Source organism: Hibiscus syriacus, unplaced genomic scaffold (assembly GCF_006381635.1).
Source record: "Hibiscus syriacus cultivar Baekdansim isolate YM2019G1 unplaced genomic scaffold, ASM638163v2 tig00110458_pilon, whole genome shotgun sequence".
Lineage (NCBI taxonomy): Eukaryota > Viridiplantae > Streptophyta > Magnoliopsida > Malvales > Malvaceae > Hibiscus > Hibiscus syriacus.
The window spans coordinates 2,895,198-2,918,489 of record NW_024062745.1 but is presented as its reverse complement, the minus strand read 5'-3'; the positions used below and the strand labels follow the sequence as shown (position 1 = coordinate 2,918,489).

General features: G+C 36.0%; 1 protein-coding gene and 4 pseudogenes across 1 annotated transcript; 2 read left to right on the top strand and 3 right to left on the bottom strand.

Annotated features, from left to right (window-relative positions):
- Positions 1–331: 331 nt before the first annotated feature.
- Positions 332–4,804, bottom strand: LOC120126493 (annotated as a pseudogene).
- Positions 4,805–5,890: 1,086 nt separating this feature from the next.
- Positions 5,891–9,703, top strand: LOC120126552 (WEB family protein At5g55860-like). Its single transcript, XM_039144711.1, has 4 exons — positions 5,891–6,259; positions 6,471–6,573; positions 7,194–7,392; positions 7,722–9,703. Exons 3-4 carry the CDS (start codon positions 7,222–7,224, stop codon positions 9,480–9,482), a joined length of 1,932 nt encoding a protein of 643 aa, XP_039000642.1. The 5' UTR covers positions 5,891–6,259; positions 6,471–6,573; positions 7,194–7,221; the 3' UTR covers positions 9,483–9,703.
- An 821-nt stretch (positions 9,704–10,524) lies between these two features.
- Positions 10,525–13,464, top strand: LOC120126553 (annotated as a pseudogene).
- Positions 13,465–13,727: 263 nt separating this feature from the next.
- LOC120126492 lies at positions 13,728–14,885 on the bottom strand (annotated as a pseudogene).
- A 5,233-nt stretch (positions 14,886–20,118) lies between these two features.
- Positions 20,119–23,011, bottom strand: LOC120126551 (annotated as a pseudogene).
- Positions 23,012–23,292: the final 281 nt, after the last annotated feature.

Sequence of the window (23,292 nt, the reverse complement as noted above, 5' to 3'; positions counted from 1 at the left end):
AATCCATACTAATAAATTATTTAAAATAAATTATTTAAAAATAAATCAATTCATATTTTATAATAAATTATTTTAAAATAATAACCTTATTAAATTATTTTAAATTATTTAATAAATAACTATATTTATAATTGTTCTTGAAGAGGTTTGAAGATATTTGAAGACATAAAACCATGTCTGCACCAAGAAGAGCTCGCGCAGACTTTTGAAGAGCTTATGTCTTCTAAAAAACAAACAGTCTGCGAAGCCTAATGTCTGCGCGTGGTCTACGCGGCGCAAACATAAGTAATTTGAAGAACTTACACAGTGAAAACAAACTAAGCCTAAGACATCAACTTCCCCATATCCCAACCCCACAAAACACCTTAGCTGCACCACCCACTAAACCCAACACGTTCACCATTGCCAATGTTGATATAACTGCAAACATGATGGATGTGCCCCGGAAATCCATCATCTCTTGCTGGTACCTCGTCAAGGCATCATCGGTGACAACCTTGGCCGTGATCCTAAACGTTGTCTGAGACAATCCGAGTTGTCTCACTATGCAATCGATGAAGCCGAAGAAGAAGGAAGTCGTTCCTCGAATCATCCACATTCTCTGCGAATTCCACCAAGCTTTGAATGTGCTTCCATGGAGTAGAGCCTCCGCTATGTTGTAAAGGTTCTTGGATATTAATACATGTGCAAAGGGTATAAACCATCTTCTTGAGACCTGTGACCAAAAATAATACACATGATGTAAGAAGTATTTAAACTAAAAACATAATAGAGGACTAAAACTATAATTTGACCTCATGAAATTAAGCTCTGATATGAATAATTGCGTATATACATACCTCTGGGAATAAAGGAATGCCTTGGACCAAAGAAAAAGGAAGAGCAATGGTATAATAGAGGTGCGGTAGGGAAGTTGGAGCCCACAACAGATAAACACAGTGCCCTATTTGAGCACCCAATTTGATCTTGTTGTGTCCGTAGATGAAAGGACAGTATTTGGAGAAGAAGATCTGGAACATTCCATCCGACCACCTTGTCCACTGAACAAGAGCTATGTCCAAGGTAGGTGGAGCAACTCCTAGGAAAGCAGTGTTGTACGGATTGTAATAAACTTATTTCCATCCCCTGCAATGTATTCTCAACCCTGTCAACATATCTTCAGTTGGACACCCGTATATCAACCCCATCTGCATGGACAAACAACGATGCATTCGAATCGAATCATCGGTTTCACGATGTTCATATTAGTGTAGCTTTGATTACGTATTTAGTTTATAGATACCTACCTAACAGTATATCTATACCTCGTTTCCCCATTGAGTTCCCTTCTCATATCCACAACTAGCAAGAACTTTTGATGCTTCCTCCAATTCATGAACTGTCCTGTCATCATCCTTCCTCGTTTCCCAATTCGATGATCCTTCATATTCCTAGGAATACTTGCTTCCGCAAAGACTCGTTCGCCGGTGAAAGCAGCCGGTGCCACAATATAATGCGGTGTCGTAACTGCCCACTCCTGCAAGTTCGACCTTCGGAATCATCAAATAAAAGCAATCAGTCAACAACATAGTCCAAACATGTTCTAATATCTGTAGTGCAACACCAACCTTGTTAACTACTGGGATGCTATTTCCATAAAGATCATTCTTGATGATGTTATTGAAACACTGTGGATGCTGCACAAAAGCAATATGATGGCCCCTTTCTTCATCCATGAAGAAGAAAAGAGCCTCTTTTATAGAGTCTGCGTTGTTTGCGTACATGTCGCAGTCCAAATTTAGAATGATTGCTCCATCGCTGATCTCTGATGACACCCTTATCTGCATCATTCCATTGTTATTAACAACAATTTTTGTTGATATGCATATATTAACAACACAATTTTTGTACAGATACAAATAAAATTCAGAGTCGATACAATCAATAAAATAAATAACTGACGGAAGAAAATAGATTTCAAGAAAGAAAATTTGGATTTGAGGTTGGACACTTGCTCAGCTTAAGCATAGCATACATCCGGAACCGGTTATTTCAGTACAAATTGAGTCCTTTATTCTTTTATCAAAGGAAAGGGCGAATTACCAGTGCATTCATGGCTCCTGCTTTGAACTTTGAAGTGATGAGGGCAACCGGGTCTCTTCTCTTAAGCCATGTAAACCAGTTTCGGCAATCGACATCCATCGCTATCCACTTCGTTTGCGTATCTTCCATCGATCACAATCTGAAAAACAAGAAGAAAATCTCTCAAATCATCAAACATATAAAATCTCTGCAGGGTGAAAAAAATGCAGTGTTCCACCTGCAAAAATGGGCTGATGATTTTGCTTGATTACATTACAATCCCACTCGGAAAATCCTTTGTGTTGATTCTTTACTTCTTCTGGAACACTACCTTTGTTAACCACTGCTTCAATTCGTTTCACCATATCTCCATATCGTTCCTTCGAAATTAAAGAAAGCAGCGACAGTTGATGATCATTTAATCAAACCAAATGGTGGGGATCTATCATGTTTCTCTTGGTAAAAAGTACTGTATAGGTCCCTGTATTATGGTCTTTCTTTTATATTTTTTCCCATTTTAAAAATATATGGATCAAAATAAAAAATTGTACTATAGTACAGGGATCTTAACTGCATTTTTACTTTCTTTTTCTACATGCTACTAAAACTATATATTCAGTAGTATTTACCTTGATGAACAGCCATTGTTGAGTATTTGCAGTTTCTTCAGGCGCACCAGAGCTGTGGATAAAGTAAGCCTCAGGGGACCTTGGTTCATCGTTGAATTTTTGCAAAACTGGATCCAAAGCCTAGCAAAACGACAGGCCTCCAAGAGGGCATAAAAGGCGAGTTGTGATCCACCGTCACAGGAAAGATAGACACTTAGTTACTCGGTGGGATAATTCAATGACATCGCAGATAATACGGTGTTAATCACCAAAGTCGGCGACTCCGCCGTAGGATCCGCCGTGCATACGAATATGTCCACCCCCGGTAACTTGCCCTCATATCTGTGATCAATGATCAAAATAAGTAAAACGTACATATATATATATATATATATATATATATATATACACGTTGAAATTTTTACATGATCTTTGAATGTATTAATTTATATTTTTGTATAAATTTTATTGAAAATTTATAATAAATTTATTTACTTAATATATAAATAAATTATGTTTATATTTTAATTTACAATTATAAACATTATCCTTATAAATATTATAATTTTTATTAATCTAAGATGATTACAAGTAGTAATATATGTTCTAGAGACTCTCAAGGAATAACAATGTCCCTTTTTTTATTAAGCGCTTAATCACCTTGACCATTTGACAATAAACGCTCAATCATCATGCTACAACCGTTAGTGTTCGAACCCGTGACTTCTAAGAACGATAATAATTCTTTTAACTACTAAAATAAATTGGTTTGTACAGGGGCGACACCAATATTAGATATAGACAGACAGGGGCCGAAATATTAAAATTTTTAAGAAAAATACAATGACTTACTAGGTATTTAAACTTACAATTCAGAAAACAATGTCTAATAATTAAATTTATAATGATCTAAATTGTTATTAGACAAAAAAATTAAGAACATTAAATTATCATTCTTTTTTTTTTGTATAACCACTTGTTTCCAATCTATTAGTCGATTAATTCGGATCAGGTACTGCGAAGACGAGGGTGATCCTCCTAGCCCAATTTGTTCTATTCGTAATCGCCAATATTCAAACCCCTGACCTTGCCATTAGAAAAAAATATAAGTATTTTTTTATTATTAATTTTATAGACTCAACTGTTTGACAATGAACCCTTAGATACCCTGTCATCACTAATGCTCGAACTCTTGAACTCTAAAAATAACAATCACTCATTTAATCACTGAACGAAGAAGTAACTTCATTCATGCAAACATGCTATTTTAAAAAATATATATATTTGGGTATATGAACAGGCGCTTGACTTGGGAAACTCTGTAGTTCTCAGTTTCCTGTAAGAAAACTGGTAATGAATCAAAATGAAGGGCAGGAAGAGGGATATTGTAAAATACTTCAATGCTTAGCTTAAACTAAGGGCGTTTGGTATAATTGAACTCATTGCCCCTTAAGAACTAACCCTAAGCTTCTGCACCTGTCTTCCTGTTCATCTCAAAGGTTTAGACTTTGTTATAAGAATGGAATTTTTTGTAAGTTGCAATTTGGGGAACTGCTTTTTCCATTCTGCCTTCGGTTACCGTAATTATACTGTCAATTAAGTCAAGATTGTACCCATTAACCCCTATCACTATTGATGTCAATCCAATTAAGTCTTTATTTCGCGAATGCATTGAGTGACCTCAATAGTAAAAAAAAAATATTCTTTTTAGGGGAGTCGAGTTCGAACAGCTACGTCTATAGTGTGTCAGGTAATGTTCTTTATGGAATTGCTATGCAGGCTATGGTCTATTAGGTTCTTCAGTCCGACATATCCATGCTCCTTATTTATTCAGATTCATTAGGCCATGGTCTAGTAGGTTCTTCAAAGGTCAATAGGCTGTTATCTGAAACTAGTTTGTGTTACAGACAACCTTCAGTCTCGGATAACAGAGGCACTCGAAGCATGTCGAGAACCAGCGCCGGTGAGAACCAAGAGGCACACCGGAATTTGTTGATTTTGGTGCTGCAGAATATGCTCAATGCAGGTCGGGCGTGCCTTTTGTTCTTGTAGATGGAGAAGAGATGACGAGATTGGAAAGGGAAAAGTACATGAGGTATGGAAAGTAGCATTCCACTTACAGATTCATCAGACATGGAAATCAAACATTACATCATGCATGCCAATGCCATCCAATCCAATCCAATCATCCTCAAGCTTGGGTCCATTTACAGGTCACACAAAGCAACTATTTGTAGTACTAAAAGATATTGGTGATTTTTAATGAGTCATTTGAGGTTGAGGACATTTAAGACTATTAATGCTGTTCCACAACCACCTGAAACAGAGGTGAGGAGACCATATTTGTGTTGCTATTTGACAAAAAAATGCTTCTGAGTTGGGTTTTGAGAGACAGAGCTGTAGATATTGAAGTTACATTCATCAATGAATGACCTTGATGTAGCCCTTCATCTCAGTCCAAACTTCTTTTTTTGGTTCAACATAGAAATCAAAACTTAAACCAACCAAAAGAAAAACAAAAGTAAATGTGTTTACAACCTTATGAGTAAGGTGAAAACTATTTACAAAACCCCAAAAAAAATGGAAATTTGCTTATGTAGGAGAAAAGGGAAAATTAGTAACATAATGCTTTGGAAAAATGATTTACTCACATAAGAAGTTAGAAACATTATTTTTTTTCATACGTGATAAATGTCACAGTGTTCCATGAAAGACTTCTAAAAGACCCAACGACTTTTAGAAGATGCTCAAAAGATAAATCTTCTCTAAGCTCCATATATGTCCCCTGAAATTGTATTTTAACGTTAAGTCTTTTAGAAATTATCGGGTCAAATAATCTCTTTAACATCTTATATGATAAAATCAATTTTTTTAATGTTATTTGAACAAATTTTCCAGGAGAGGAGAAGGAGGATGCTATGAAAACAAAGAGAAAGTGAGACAAATTACATGACTGATGAGATGAATGAGATGGGAGCAGCTGAAAAGCAAAGCAATTGGATCCATAACCAAACTCTTTAGCATTTTCTCTTTCAGTCACTGTCATTTTGTCACTGCTCCGCCCATCACTCGAGACTTTTAAAACCTTTACATTTTGAGACACAAATACCCTTACATTTTGAGACATTCTACATTAGTGTCCAACAAGTACCATTTTTCTCCGTCTAACGAAACAGTCTTTCTAGCTTTCTCCCTCTTCCTCCTCACTGTCCTTGCTTATATAAAATTTTGTTTCAAACTGCTTTCGAATATTCAAACTCTATTTCTCTCTCTCTAAAGTTGCAATATTTACAATTTGAATCCTTCAAAAACACTGAAAGAGAAGATAGCTAAGCCCAAGTTTGACTAAAACCCCATGAAAGTTTTTTAAATTTTTTTTCTTCTCCTCCTCCTCAGAAGCCTATTTGGTTCTTGGAGAGAATTTTTTATCAAATTTTCTTGGTAGATTCCTGTCCAAAGTTTGGGTCTTTTTTTTGGTGGGTTTTGGTCTTTATGTTGAAAGATTAAAAGAGTTTTTGTAGAAAAAAGGAATAGTATGAGATCAAAGAAGATGTCCATCAAGTTGTGAAGGGATTTTAGTTTTAGACAAGGTGATCCTTCCATTTTTTTCATTTGACTACTATTTGGTTTTAGCTTTAGTAGCTAAGGTTTTTACTTTTTTTTTTTACAGATTTTTTTAAAAATAATCTTTTACAGTTCATTTCACTTCTATGCTTGACTTGAGATAATAACTTTGTCATGTTCTTGAATTCCAGAAAATTTTCTTAAATATAATTCTTTCTTTCTCTGTTGTTGAGCTAGGGTTGTGCTGCTTGAATTTCTGGGGCAAAGTTAAAGGTTCCTGTTCTTAGAGAAGGTGATTAGATAGTCAATTTTGGTTGAAGATTTTAGAAGGATATTTAAGGTATGTTCAGCTTCATGATTTTGAAATATTTCTTGGCGATTTTGACTGTTTTTTGTACTGGAATCTATTTTCTTTGATGGTGTTGAAGCTTTGGGTAATCTAGGACAGATGTGTAAGAAAAGGTTCCTCTTGTTAACCTTGTTCTCTCTCTTTGATTAGTATACTTTTGCCAGCCTGAAGCTACGAGTCTATGTTATGATCGAGCAGTCGATTTAAGATGTCGAGATATGTAATAATGCAAAAGAATCATTTGGCTCTGGAGGAGTCCTCTGTAAAGTTTCTTTGAGATTATGATTCATATTCTTTCTGCTGAGACATGTTGGTTTTGGAGATAATATTGCACATCTTATTGAGTTGACTCATTTGTCGAATTCATGCTGATTTTCGCCAGCCTGAAGTTACTAGTCTATGTTGTGATTGAGCAATCGATTGAAATGTCGAGATATGCAATAATGCAAAAGAATCATTGGCTCTTGAAGAGTCTAAAGTTTCTTTGAGATTATGATTCACGTTCTTTCTGCTGAGACATGTTGGTTTTGGAGATTATATTGCACATCTTATTTTGTCTCATTTGTCGAATTAATGCTGATTTTCCCCGTTATCGAACTTGTGAACTTCAGACGTCAAACAATAAACACACAAAACATTATGGTTGCGAAGGGACGTCCGAATGCTACCAACTCTCCGAAAGTGGAGGTGGGAGAGATAGACACCAGTGCACCTTTCCAATCTGTTAAAGATGCTGTTACTCTTTTTGGAGAAGGCTCTCTCTCAGGGGAAAAACCTTCCCTCAAAAAGGCAAAAGCTCAATCTGCGGAGGTACTATCGACTCACCAAAGATTTCTTTCTTCTTTCTCCTGAAATTTTGTATCAAGTCGTATTAGTACATGTGTTTTCTAGACTTGGATATGATATTTGTGGCACGTTCAAGTTTTCTTTCTTTTGTTTTGTTATTCCCTTGTTCACGTTCATCATTAATGGCTGTAAATGTTAAAATGTCTATGAACCATACCACTGAGGATCATGAAAGTAGAATCTACCTTTATATGAGAAGCCTACGTGGCAACTAGACCTTGTAAAGAAGTGTTTTGCTGTCTTTCCAAGATTCGTTTATTATTCTTCAGCTGTTGTTTGTTTTCGAGTTGCAGAGAGTTCTAGCGAAGGAGACTCAGCTTCATCTCACTCGGAAAGAGTTGAAAAAGTTAAAGGATCAAATAGAAAATGCCGAGACAACCAAGGCTCAAGCACTTGTAGAGCTAGAAAGGGCTAAAAGGACCCTTGAGGAACTGTCTCATAAACTCAAAACTGTTAACGAGTCGAAAGAATATGCAATCAAGGCTACAGAAGCTGCAAAGAATCAAACAAAGCAGATTGAAGAGGCAAATTCTGATATTCTTCCCGGACCTGACAGAGCTAGGAGCCTGGACTTGGAAACTGCTAGGGAACAATACATGACTGTAATTACCGAACTTGATGTGGCTAAACAAGAATTGAGGAAGCTTCGTCAGGACCGTGATGCATCCTTAGAAGCAAAAATTGCTGCCTTCAAACAAACAGAAGAAGCTGAACATGCAGCTAAGATTAACATGGAGAGGGTTGGAGAGGTGTCCAGGGAAATTTCTTATGTACAGGAGTCAATCGGACAAGTGAAGCTTGCATCTCTTGAAGCACAGCAAAAACAAGCCAAAATGTTCACCGAAAAGGATTCTCAGAGGCAATTATATAAAGCTACCCTTGAGGAGTCAACAAAGAAGTTGCTTGCTTTGAAGAATGAATTTGACCCTGAGCTTATGCGAAATCTTGAAGCACAACTGGTTGAAACAGATAATCAGATTGGGGATTTGCAGAAGCAGATGGAAAATGTAAAGGCTTCAGATCTGGACTATGTGCAAACTGTTACCTCAGAGCTAGATGGTGCTAAAGAATCACTGCAAAAAGTCGCTGACGAAGAGAAGTCCTTGAGGAGTTTGGTGGAGTCTCTTAAGGTGGAACTAGAAAATGTGAAGAAAGAGCATTCAGAGCTGAAGGAGAAGGAAGCAAAAACAGAGTCCATTGCTGGGAATCTGCATGTTAAGCTTCGGAAAAGTAAAGCTGAGCTTGAAACTTTCCTGGCAGAGGAATCTAAAACAAGAGGCAACTGTGAAGAAATGATTTCAACCCTCCAACAGCTATCAGTGGAAACAGAACATGCACGGCGAGAAGCGGAAGAGATGAAAAAGGAAGCTGAGAAGCTAAAGGTGGAAGCTGAAACCTCGAGAATTGCACTCACAGAAGCAGAGAAGCAGCTGGCAGTTGCTCTGGAAGACACTGAAGCTGCGAAAGAAGCTGAGACTAGGGCGCTTGATCAAATAAAGATTCTTTCTGAGAAAACAAATGTTGCACGGGCCTCAACCTCCGAGTCTGGAGCCGATATAACTATCTCCAGGGAAGAATTTGAGTCTTTGAGCCGGAAAGTTGAAGAGTTGAGCAATTTAGCTGAAAAGAAAGTTGCAGCTGCTATGGCGCAGGTAGAAGCTGTGAAGGCTAGTGAAAACGAGGCCCTTAAGAGGTTAGAAGTGACTCAGAAAGAGATTGAAGACATGAAGGTTGCAACTGCAGATGCTTTGAAGGGGGCTGACATGGCTGAAGCTGCAAAGAGGGTTGTGGAGGGAGAGCTCCGAAGGTGGCGTGAAAGGGAACAAAAGAAAGCAGCCGAAGCTGCATCCCGGATCCTAGCAGAAGCACAGATGACAACAGATTCATCCCCGCAGCACTACAGAATTCGAAAGCCATACCCACCAGAGAAAATTGTTCAGGTTAGCAAGTTAGAAAAGGAAAAGTCTTCCATCTCAAAAAAGGTCCTCTTACCTAATATCAGCGGCATCTTCAATCGGAAAAAGAACCAAATTGAGGGTGGATCTCCCTCTTAACTACCTGGTGAGAAGCAAATGTACTGTAACATTCCCTGATCTTTGTACATTTTATCAATGGTTGAGAGAAACATATATTTGGTTGTGTACATCTGAGAACTGTGGAATCAAACCCCTGTTAGTTTTGTCTGGCGTCAGGAATTTAAATTGGAAATATCCAAGGATTAGTTTGCAAACAACATGGAGTAAATGGCATCTGTGTATATGGCTAGTATTTGGTTGATGCATTTTATGTGCCAAAAATTCTTTGTAGAGCAAAGTAGTGGCAATGATGTTGATGAGCCTTTGGCAGTAATCAAAATTTAAGCTTTTAAATGCTTTTGGCCTCTCAAATGGATTGTTTTTCAAGACTGGTTGAATGCATCCAGACAATGGCATCCTCCATTTAGTGGAATAAATAAAACATTTTCCTTAAATTAAGCTACTGGTGGCCAGTGGTGGATAAGAATTTGCCAAAATACTTCAAAAATGTCCAATTAAGAGTCCAATATTGCATCAACATCACTATCATTCACTGCATACATCCATGACCATGAACAAACATGCAGCACATGTTTCTTCACACCCTGATTATCAGCCTGAAACTTATTTGCATTATTTTGATTGAGCAATAAGAAGAAGGTGGATCTAATCCATTTATATATATATAAGTATAATAAAGGGGGTCTTTTTAGATGAGAGAAAATCTTACAGTATCAGAGTACCGTATACAATTGTTCAACCTCAATTATTGACATCATGTGAGTCCATAGTGATAAAAATTGATGGCATGACAAGGATAGCAAAGTAGGGGGACTTAAGATTCTTTCCTCTTGATTTTGACAAATGAAATAAAATCAAGTCCACTTAGATGAATCACCCTAGAAAATGAAAGTTCCCTCGAGTATTGACTAAGTGAAAAACTTGGTAAATTATATCCTAAAATTTGAGAGTTAGTACAGAAATATGAAGACAAAACCATAAACAAGAAAATTACAAAAAAAAATAATTAGGGGGATAAGTGTAAATTCATTAAAAATTTGGAAATATCTTTCAAAACAAATCCTAAAAAAAACGTATTTCCCATGCCACTGGAAACTCTGGAAATTAAAAAAAAATACCCTTTCATCTCACTCAAAAGCCAACCGTCCCTTTCTCCAACAGGGGAAAAAATCGTTTTCTTGAAACAAGACTCCTTTTTCCGTCCCCTAAAACCCTTATTTTCTAACCTCTTTGTGCCTTGAAATGATGTCAAGTAGCAGGGAAAGAGAAGACTCAGTAACTTTCCCAACAAACCCATCATCTTCATCTTCTCCAATCACAGTTTCGGACCACCTTGACAGTTATCTCCAAGACCCAACTTCTCACATCGGAAGTGCTGCCGGGAGTTACTCAAACGAGGGTCTTCTAGCTTCTGAAATTGCTAGTCCTAGTAACAGTGATGTCGAGTTTGGTTTCTTGAGGCCTGACTTTAGACAACAAAGTCCAATCTCCGGCACTGTCCAGTTCTATGAGCGCCATGTCTTTCTTTGCTACAAAAGCCCATCCGTTTGGCCTCCAAGAATTGAGGCTGCTGAGTTTGATCGTCTGCCTAGGTTGTTGTCTGCCGCTGTTTGGGCTAGGAAGACTGATATGATTAAAGAGGTTGGTGTGCTTTTTTCTTTATTTTCTTTATTTGGATTGGTTTGTTATTCGAGAGATCTCAAGCCCTGGTTAGTCCTTTTAGCTTCAAATTTGTTTACTTTATACATTTGTAGGTGAATCAAAGTGGGTTTTGTTTTTTTTTTCTTAATTGGTTTAATCTTTTGAGTGATCTCGAAATGCAGAAACCTGGTGTTAATTTATGATTTAGATCCCATTTTAAATAAATATTGGGTTTTGATTGGATCCTTTTGGTCTGCCTGCATGAATATATTTGTTTCTGATTTTGGAGCTTTACCTTTTCAGATGCAATTTTGACATTTCGGTGTCACATTGTTATGTTCTGTACAGATTCTTATGAAGGGAAATGTGATTTCTTTTGTTGTGTTTATAGATCAAACTTCACCTTTTTAACTTAGGTTTGGCTTCAACTTTATTAGATTCATAGAGGCTTTCAATGGTTTGTTAACTAGCTGTGTTTAGGAGTGATTTGGAGGTCTGCAATCTGTCTTGTTTTTGGTTCTAAATTTGCCAATACAAACTGTAATGGGTTTCATTACTCTAAAGGATACAATCCTGTTTCGAATTTGTACGTACACGGTAGTGATTTGGCACTCTGCAGTCTGATGTTTTTAGAATTACTTTCCCTTTGTATTGTTTGGGCCACAAAGGTGCTCCCTGTCGGTTACACTGTAAATCTTTATCTACACAAGCAGATATAAAGATTCACTCTGAAATGATTGTAGTGAGAATTTGTTAACATGCATCACCGAAATTTGCGATTTTTTCCTTTCCAGCATGCTTACTTTATCTATTTCTGCTTGTCTTCTTACAGACCCGCTTAACGATATGCGAGGGGCATGATGGAACTGAGACATCAAATGGAGATGTATTAATATTTCCAGACATGATTAGATACAGGTCTATTGCATCTTCATTGAGGTTTCTATAGTTGTTTATTTCCTTTATTTTCAACTGATCACTGTTTTAGCTAATAATGCAGGAGGTTGACCCATTTCGATGTTGACACATTTGTTGAAGAAGTGCTTGTCAAGAACGGTGTGTGGCTACCTGGAACTCCTGAAAAACTACAGGGCTCATTTGTTTTGTTTGTTCTCATGGATCCCGAGATCGCCGCTGTGGAGTTTGTGGGCCTCCACTGGTTAGCAGATTCAAAGAAGAGATAGTTTTGCATGGTCTTAAAGGTAGAGTGTCTGTTAGCCCATGCTCGCACATTGGAGGGCATAAGTATGCAGGAAATGTTATCATATTCGGATCAAATATCAATGGAGAAGTCACAGGACACTGGTAGGAACGATCTCTATCCTGTTGCCTATTTTGTTAAGCTAGCCTAGTTCCTTTTCTTTATGTAAATATTCTACTGGATTGATAGCCGGGCCATTTTATAAATACACATGTATTTTCTGTAGGTATGGGTATGTTACTCCCGATGATGTCCCTACACTGCTAGAGTGGCATATTGGGAAAGGAGAGATAACTGACTCGTTGTGGAGGTGACCTTTTTTGTGTCAGCTTGTTTATATGCTATTATTAATCCTTCTTTTAGCATCGGTTCCATGCGTAGAATATAATATAAGAATATTTAGAATGTAATATGCAGAAACTTTTGCCTTTAAGGTGAGGAGAGCATGAAATAGAAGTTGCAGTGGTTAATTTGACTCGAAACATGATATATACATGTAAAACAGGACCCGAAGTGCCCAAAATCTTCACCTTGGCTGTATTTCTTACCGAACAAAAAATATTCTGATTGTAAACTGAATTTATCCCTCTCACTATGTATTGACAAGGCATTTAAACGCTTATTTCAGGGGTCAGATGGGTTTATCCGAAGAAAAACAGAAGAAATTTCAAGAACTAAGGCGCCTTGCAAATGGTGAGACTTCTGTAGAAGGAAGCACTAAAGAGGCAACAGAAAGACAAATAGATGAGATGAACACAATTGCCTTTCGATCTCAAGATGAGCTTGTAAGCTGTTGCCAAGGAAATGGCAGTGCTTGTTACCACGACTCTCAAAAGTCGGATATTGTGGACACTGATGAGGGGGGCGTGAAGTTGATGCCTGAAAAAAAAAGGCGTAAAGAAACATGTTTCGATGATCAATAGTGGAAAAGGTGCCGGTTCTCGCAAGTTTTGTGCCAAGCCAACTTGGTCCGAGAGCTGGGAGCGTGAAGATACATATGCTGCTCTTGTTGTTGTTTGTGCCGCTGCATCAATTGCTGTTGCTTATAGCTGCTATAAACAGCTAAGTTAGAAATTTCGTATGATATTTGCGTTGTTCATATTAACGATGTTTTGGATTTCCCTATGTTCCTTCAGGAATTTTGCTTGGCATTTGCTGAAATCGTCAGCGGCAAATTTCTCATTAATGCATGTTATCATTAATCAACAATCTATCTTAAGAAAATTATTCAAGAAAGCTGCATTTAGTAGAAGCGAGATTGTCTTGTTTCATGCAGAATCTCATAAAGCCAAAAGACATGAGCTATCATCCACAACAAGGGTCTATTAAATCGCATCGAGCCGATGCAAGAAAGCTATACGATAACATTCGATGATTGAATACAAGGCCTCTCATTTTGTGGTAGACGAGTCCAAACGTGACAGTTACATATCCGGTGTTATCTAAAATCTAATGACCAAATTTAAGGCCATCTATGGAGTTGCACAGGCCATTATGGTCTTTAAGCTTGTGAAACTTGGATTCAATTGTCTGCGATTTTGGTATCGTCTGGATCTGGCTTGGGAAATTCTAGGTGAACTGACCCCTCTTTGACCCGCGAACCCGTCTCTTTAAGTGTAGATTGTTGCTTTATGTAACTGTAAAGCTGTTGATCGTAGGCGTGATCCAATGAGAAACAATTGTCTGCGGTTCCGTTGCTGCCGCGACGTGCTGATCCAGAGCCTTCTTTTCTACAAAAATGTGGGAGGGATGAATAATCCATTATCTGCACAGTTGGAATGAATATGTCGAAGGTCGGAAATGATCCTAACAAAGCTGGACCGAGCAGAAAAAACAAATTATGCCCTGAGCCACAAAATCGCACAAGAATCGAATGAAGAAAGCCTCATCCTTTGCATTATCCATATGGATTAATTAGCTAAACATATTTTACAGCAAACTAAAGATTAACTCAAAAACCAGCGAGCAGATTTTTATCATGAATTAAAGTGCGTATGAAAGAACAAATATGGATGGAAGGGTATGCTTACCTTTAGCAACTCATCCTTTCCAGAACCTTGAAGCACCTGAATTTTCCTCTTCGTCCTTTCTTGCAAGAGAGGTTTTACAGCCTGCCAATACTTGCATATAAGCATGTGGGTTTCTTTTCGTAAAAGTTAGCCAAGAGAAGTGGAATTGGTAAGCGTCAAAACCTTCCAACATGCCGAAAATATATACGGTGCATTGACGATATAATATGTCTCTGTCTTCTCAGGATAATTCAGGTCATCAATTGTTGATATAGTGGTAAGTATCTGCATTACAAACAGGAGAGCTAGTGCGGTAACGAGCAGAAAATTCATTCTTTTTCATCGATTTACTCTTTTGGATGCTTTCCTGTGAGGAAAATGAGAGCTCTAATATCATGTCAAAAAGCAATTAAAACAGCTTGAAGAGGATTCTTAAGAAAGAGGATTATAAATGTGCCTTTATTTGATTCACTGCTGAAAGCTTCAAGCCACTCTATCCAAAACCTTCAGACATGTGCTGATATGTCGTCCAGATTTTTCTGTGGCTGTAGGCTGTAACAGAACCAACATTTTACAATACTTGAAAAGTTAGCAAGAAATCATGCGAGTGAAGAACATTACGTTGGCAGTCGTACTCACCAGTAGTACATGATCTCAATATTCATTCATCTGGATGTGCGACTGTACATAGTAATTCACCTAGAACACAGAGAATCAAAGACTTAAATTAGCTGACCCTTATTCCCATATGTAATGGTGTAAGGGGGGGTAAGATGGTTAAGAATCAAAGACTTAAATTAGCTGACCCTTATTCCGAATTATGAAATGCCCTGGGACTCAATCCCACGACCCCAAGGTTAAGAATCAAAGACTTAGTGTCATAGAAATAACTTCATACAATGCAAACTGAAGTACATGCAACTTAGAGGAACAAGAATGCAGTTATGATCAATCTACAAATAATGTAAGATGATGTTACATTTCGATCGTACCACCTAACCGAATGCTCGCTAATGCAGTAGCATTATGTTTCAGTAACTAATCAGGGAGGTCATACTAGCAGGAAGTAATAACTAAGCTTTTGTGCAACGATTTGCCATGTTGCACAACCATGTAACAATCCCCAGAAAACTAGCAAAATGCTGAGAAAGAGACAAAGTTCCAAACCGAGTCAGATACAACACCTTCACAGAACCTAAACGTTTTATAAGTGATATAAATCAAGCAAGAGATAGATCCAGGATGGACCGAGGGGTTGCACCTGGAAATTTCAAATCATCACATAATTTAGATATATCTTCTGTATTTTCTATTTTTAATTTGTTTTCGGCCATTAAATTTTATAATTTTGCCCCGCTAGTATAATCTTACGTCCGTCAGCCAAGCAGTCGGATCAAGTCCACAGCAGAAGTTCTAGTGATTAAAATAAACTTGCCAAACTGTTACCATGGGAAGAAAATCTAATTTTTAGTTATTCTTCAACAACTTATCTCAGCACCAATTGTAAATTTATTTTAAAAAAGAATCTAACCTGAAACGTGGCCTTCATCTGCTCATCAACCGTTAGTCAGAGTTCCCAAGGCCAAAAGAAAAAAAAATGTTAGCAATGTGCAGATCAAAATAAAAGAAACCCATAGAAGGAAATATAAAAAAGAATCGATTTTTTTCTTTAATATTTAATCTCACCGTTTCCCATCAGAAACAGAAACTGCTTGATCGCTTCTTGATGAACATTGCTCAGTTTGTCTTCCTTCTTCAGCTTCCTTTCTCACAGAAAACACAAAAAACTAAAACCAAAAGCTCTTCATTGCTTCTCGGTTGTTGATGTTGCTCTCTTTATAGCTTAAGGTAAAGAATCACACTAAAAGAGAGAACAAAAAATAAAATAAAAAAAAGCAGAAACCGTTGAAATCTGGGTTCCTTGCTTTTTGAATGCTGCTGCATTACAAGAAATTATTAAAGGAAAACATGTTTGGCCTCATGGTTAAAATAGAAAGAAACAACAAATTGTTGTATAAATACCATATGCATATAGGGTATCTATGCCTTAGATCTTCTCTTTCCTTCTTGACGCCAGATCTCTCGTTACAGACAAATGAACAAATAAAGTTTAAATCATAGAATCAATACCTCATGGTAATAATTAATTATATATATATATAGTCTTATAATATTATAAATATTTACAATTAAATTTAAATAGAAACTTAAAAAATCGACTCGATTCGAAAAAATTTCAAGTTAACTTTGAGTTATAAAATAGGACTCGTCAACTCGAATAACTCAAAAAATTTTAACTTGACTCGACTCTACTCGATCAAACGCTCACACCTGCAACCTAAAGTTGATTCTCAATAGTAGGTAACCATGGATGAGGTCTAACAAGGACCAGGACAACGGGGCTGACAGGGGCTTTAATGGGAAATTTATTTCTCTAGTCCCTATCAAATACAAATAATAAGATTCAAGTCTTTTAGTCGGAGATAGGATGATCAAATATAAATGTTAGGGTTTGATGTGTTTGTATATGAAATTGGTATGTATCTAAACAAGGACCAGGACAACGGGGCTGGACCAGGACAACGGGGCTGGCAGGGGCTTGAATGGGAAATTCATTTCTCTAGTCCCTATCAAATACAAATAATAAGATTCAAGTCTTTTAGTCGGAGATAGGATGATCAAATATAAATGTTAGGGTTTGATGTGTTTGTTTATGAAATTGGTATGTATCTATGAAGTATTTGAACCGAGAAAAATGGTGGGTTAAGGTTTAGTTTATCTAGTTTCAAAGTTAAGAGGGTCTAAAAAGCAATTTGATACAAAAGTAGGGAATAAGAGTCTAATTTGCATAGTTTTAAAATTAAAAGTACCCAAAAGTAATTAAATCTAAAAACTAGGATGTCAAGGCTTAATTTGTCTAAATTCTAAATCTTAATTTTAGCTCTTTTACTAAATTGAAAATTTATATGTTGGTCCCTTTAAATTTAATAATTCACTTTTAGTCCTTCTAAAAAATGAAATTTTGAACTTTAACTATCTAAAATTTTAGAAGTTTATGTCGGCCCCTGGCACATTTTCTTGTTTCGTCCTCATAAGTATTGGTTGAGCTACAGTTATTGTCATTTGTTGGGATGTGATCATGTGAACTGATACCCAAAAATTTATGATTTTTTTTTAAAATAAATTTTATAAAAAGAATTTAAAAATAAATTTTACATCACTTTAAAAAAATATCATTTATAAAATTTTTAAAATTCTAACATCATAATCTGATTTTTTTATAAAAAAAAATCTGTCTTTATTTATAAATATCATCTAGGGGTTAAAGTAAGCATAAAAATATAGATTTAAAGTAAATAGTGTTCTTAGGAAGAATTTATAAAATATTTTTTACAATTAATTTGTTAGTAAGTAAATTTATTGTCATCTTGAAAAAATTGGTTAATGCATCAATAAACAATGTAATATGAAAATATTTTATTTAAATGATGTATATAAACATTATATAAATTTTCTATAATATTTTTATATATTAAATTGTTGTTATATAGGAATATTTTATAGTGTTTAAAACAAAACAAAAAGTTATTAGGCTATTCATATCAACTTACAAACTTCATAAAAAATCAAATAAAAATTTAACAAGATCTTATATAATTATATTATATTTTTATGTAATTACAATTTACTTAGGGATGGGCATAGGACCTGAACTCGACGAGTTCCGACTCGATTGGGTCGGATTTTTTAAAACAAAATTCAAGTTTAGGTCGGGTTCAGATTTATGGTGAAAAATATCTAACCCGACCTAAAAAAACATAATTTTACCTTATATATTTAGGGATAATTACAATAATACCCCCTCTATATATTATTTTTCAATTAAAATCATATTTTTATTGAATAAAAATAATATTTTTTTATTATTTTGGCTCAGATCAGGTCGGATAAAGTGTGTATATTTTTTTAGGTCAGGTGAAGGGTATAAATTTTTTAAGTCGAGTCAAGTTGGCTGAAACCCAACCTAAACCCTACCCATTCCTATCTCTAAATTTACTATATGATATATTGATGATATATAATTGTATATATCACCACTAATAAGATGATGTTACATTATCAAAACTTAAATTAAATAAATATTTTTTTAATATAAATTGTGGTAGATTTCTAACACTAAGCTTTGTTGCTAATTATTCCCACTAAAAATTAAAAAGGAACAATTTCCAAGATTTAAGTCACCATGTAAGAATGTTTCCATGTGTTGTTTGCTCACTTGCTCAATCATGAAAACTCCATATTTATGGCGCCCCATGTGAATATTAGGCAAAATTAGAGATAATACCTACGGAATAATTAATTAGTAAAATATGACAATTTTCAATTTATTTTGGGACTTAAATTATTCATCATAGTCCACATGAAACTCATCACGTTATGAGTTTCATATGCACTATAACAAATGAACTATATCTAAAAATAATTTTCAATCACTTAGATTTTTCAAAAAAAAAAAAATTATCGTGTATTATTTTTCTAATTTTACCTAATATTATATAATAAATATATATTTATTACATATTTATGAAAGTTATCTTAGCCTAGCTAATATTTTATAAATGTTCATGTGACTACAACTCACCTCTATCGGACTTATTAGGGTTCATGTTTGTATTGTGAGGTTTGAATTATAACGCTAAACCTATGACCATATTAGGGTTCTTTTCACCATTGAGAAACAATACAAATACACAATAATTTATATATATAAGAATCTAATCAAATTCTTAATTTCAATTTTTTTTATCAATTTAATTGTTAGTTTTTTTAATTAAATTTAATATTTAATTATTTTTATTTTTAACTAAAATAATTATTAAACCATTAATCTCTTAACGTATTGATTTATAATATGTATAATAATTCATATGTATCTTATTATTGATGTGACGTTATTTTATTAGCATAACATGTAATGTTTTATACTATTTCATAACAAATTAATCTATAATTTTTTTTAAAAAAATTAGAATTGTTTATTAGTATAATATTATATTGTAATAATAATTTAAGTATATGTAATCGCTATATTAATAATCATAGTAATGTTACTAACGGGTGTTGACACAAGTGGTTGAGATTAAAGAATTTGAGCTTTTAAGGCCAAGTTCGAGTCCTATCACCGTCACTCTTGATGGGCAATCTGTAAATCCCTATATAGATCCCAATTTTATTCCCCATTAAATCATGTGCATTTTGTTTTTAATTGTTTGATATTATTTTGCTAAGTATATGCTCAAAGAATATCCTTGTGTTAAATACAAACATTTTAAAAGAGGTTTAATTTCTTTTCAGTCCTTGTACTCTCCGTATATTTGAAAGTCAGTCTTTCTATTTTTTTCATGGAAATTTCTTTTATTATTTTAATTGTCACGTGAGTTTCATTTTTTTTCTTTTAGATGGCACCTAATCCGATTTGATAAAAAAATCCTTCTCCATTTTTAATTGGATTTCGATTTTTTTAAATCGAAAGGATTACATTCATAGAATTAAAAGTAGAGGAATGAATTTAAATATGCAAAGAGTGAAAGGAGTTGGAACAAAATTAGACCTTGAAAATATTCAGATAAATTGAAATCAGGCCTTGTTTAAACATCTAAGCTATGCTGCAACTCTAATGGAAAAAGGAAAATTTTGCAGAAAAAACATGATGCTTTTCACTTATGCAAATCAAAATTTGAAAAATAAGACATCAAGCACATGATCATCTATCATTATAGAAATCTCAATTTGCACAAGAAAATGGTTCTGAGAATAATTAAAAGAAATCAAATTCCAGATAGTTTTCCTGATCATTGGCAGCAGGAACAGCAGGTTTATTGCCAGCTGATGATGTTGGAACTGGGATCCGTTCGATCTCGGCCGGTCTCGGAATCTCCGGGGGGCTTGCGCAACGAATTAAAGCCCAATTTATGCCTTCGAAGAAGGGATGTTGCTTGATCTCGGTTGCGCCTCGCTTATACGCCAACCTATGCTGTGGCTCTTTCACCAGCAAACCCCTTATCAAATCTCTTGCTGCAAAGCTTACTACAGGTGAATCCGGAAATCTCAAGGGTTGCCCGACAACATTGAAGAGCGTCGCACGGTTCCCGGACCCTTTGAAAGGCGTTTTACCAAGCAATAGCTCATATAAGAAGATTCCGAAAGTCCACCAATCGACAGCACTTCCATGTCCCTCGCCTTTGATAATTTCAGGAGCCAAGTACTCGTGGGTTCCCACGAAAGACATGGAGCGAGCATTGGTCGGCTCGGCAATAAGCTCGGGCAATGGACTGACTTGGTTTCCCATTTCATTCTTCAGCTTGCGGTCTTTTTTGGACTTTGATGAAAAGAAGCGTGGTGTAAAACATGTTGTAGGGACAACGCATGCTGGCTGGATGCAGGAGGGGTCGATGCAAGCCGGTTGTACACAATAAACCGGATTCTTTCGCAAGGGATCAGACTCGGGCGTGGATGACTTAACTAGTGTCGGACTGACCGCACAACGGAGTGAAAGATCAAAGTCTGAAAGCATTATGTGCCCATCTTCTCGAACAAGAACATTTTCGGGCTTGAGATCACGATAAACAATACCGAGCATGTGGAGGTATTCCAAAGCAAGGAGAATCTCTGCTACATAGAACCTGTAGGTGAAAGGAAAGCACAGCAATGACTATCAGAATCTGGTTTCAAAAGATTGTATAATCAACTTAAAAAGGAACTTAATGAAGTCTATGTTAGTATGGTCCGCCAACCTATATGGCACATGCGGATTCGATCATATTTTCATCAGTATATCAGTTCATGTACCTATAATGTGAAATGGCAACACAATAATGCTAAAAGTATTACGAATAATATTTCATAAACTTGATCCAAATCTAACTAAATAGATGTTTTAAGTAGGAGGAATTCACATACTTCACTGCTAGCTCGGTAAAATGCTTTCCCGGTTGTCTCTGTCTCAGTGTATGCAAATCACCCCCGGGGCAGAACTCCATCACTAAACATGAAAACTTATCGGTCTCGAAATGAGTATACAATGTCGGGAGGAAAGGATGGTCCAGGGATTGTAGTATTTCTCTCTCGGTTTGTGCTCGAAGAAGTTTCTTACGACTTGCTAAAGATGCTTTGTCCATCACCTTCATCGCAAAATAACACTTTGTTCCGCTTAATTCCGAAAGATAGACGCTTCCAATATCCCCACAGCCTAATCTCTTCAGTAATCTGAAATGGTTCAAACCCAACGCACCATCTTTTGCTCGGACAGCCTGTATGGCTTCCCACCTTATATCATTTGTCTTATGAGGTTTGTTGATATTACTACTGAAGCTACTGCATGTGCTCTCATTGCTCACATCGCTGCTCGTGCTACCTCGGCAAATACTGCTCTTACCACTCTCGATATAATCGGGATGATCACCAGCTTTGGCACTTCCACTAGTCTTGGCAAGGCTGGTGCCCCCATCACTGGATTTAGCTGAAGCCGAATTAGTTCCATGTTCCGATGCTTTCCTTTCTCGTTCACCGGAAGCCTCAGGTAATCCATCATTCTGACTCACTTCAGAACTAACATGATTCGGAACTTCTTTCGGCTTACTCAGGGATAGACCCAAATCGACTTTCTTCGTCAACGAATCAACAGGCTCTACTATCCTTGGAGTAACTGGCTCCAAATCGTTGTCTTTGTGATCTGTATAGGAGGAGGGCGGCATGAATTCCCTTTGGCAGTTTGGCTACCAAATGGCTTCTTCGGGTTGTCCGGGGAAGGTCGGTCACCGGATTTCGACGCCATCGAAAGAATCCAAACTTGTTACACAGATTAGAGTATACAAATTAGTTACTCCCAATCATCAATGCAAGGTTATCTCCACCAGCAATCCTAGTTACTTTCCCCTTCAACTCCATCTAAAAGCTGATTTTTACAACTGAAAGAACACAAAATTACCTCCTGCAAACAAAGTTTTCACGATCATAAGACATTCATACATACATAAGCACGTACATACATTCAACCAGTAGCTTGATTTATTACATCAAAAAAACTTGGGTGATCCATGAATTAAATATCAAAACCAAATCATTACAACAGCCTTTTTCAAGTTTAAGCAAAGTACCAAACCACCGAAATCCATATTAATTCAAGGATAAACAGAAAACAAAATAGGAAAGAACAACGAAAAGTGGCTAAAAGCAGAGAGAATTGCAAACAGAACGATATCATCTCCAAAAAGGCAACAAGGTGAATAAGTTCTTACAGATCTCTCAAAGAAACAAAAGACCCACCTTTGAATAAAAAATCCCACTAAACCCTCTAAGGAAATCACAAAAGCAGATAATAGAAAAAAGACGGTACCCGATATATAGTTTCAAAGATCATAAATGTCTTCGCTTCGGCAGTGGAGCAAAAACAAGAAAACTTTCTCTGTTATTAACCCACTAGCAACTAATGATAGAGATTAAAGAAAGAAAAAAAGGAATTATTAATAGCTTGTCCTCCCAGAAATATGTGGAGACAATGTAAACAAAGGAAGACAGAAAGAGAAAGACCTTATGATATAGAAGGGGGAAAAAGAAGCTTTAGATAGGGAGAATGTGGGTCTGCCATTAAAGGAGATTGAGGGAGGGAGGGAGAAGGGTCAAAGCTAAAGTAAGGCTTTTTGGGGTCTTCAATTTTCATTCTTGTAAGAGTGGGATTGGGGGTTTTGGTTCAATTATTTCCATGCATGTATTTTGTTTCTGTCGAAAAGATTTTTTTTCCGGTGGGTGAAGCCAGATTTTAAAAATTGCATTATTTTTAATTATTTATTTTAGGGTTGATTTTTAATTAAAAATAATGTGATCTTAGAAAATCTTTCGTTTCGAAAATTTAAAAATTTCTTAACGATAAGAAAATCATACGGTTCGAGCAGTCGCCACCAATATTTGATTAGAGTGT

What these genes read in the sequence shown, in the direction of transcription:
- LOC120126552 (XM_039144711.1), top strand. Translation starts at nt 7,222, where the DNA reads ATGGTTGCGAAGGGACGTCCGAATGCTACCAACTCTCCGAAAGTGGAG. An exon ending in CAAAAGCTCAATCTGCGGAG is followed by an intron (nt 7,393 to 7,721) that starts GTACTATCGACT and finishes TTCGAGTTGCAG; the next exon opens with AGAGTTCTAGCGAAGGAGAC.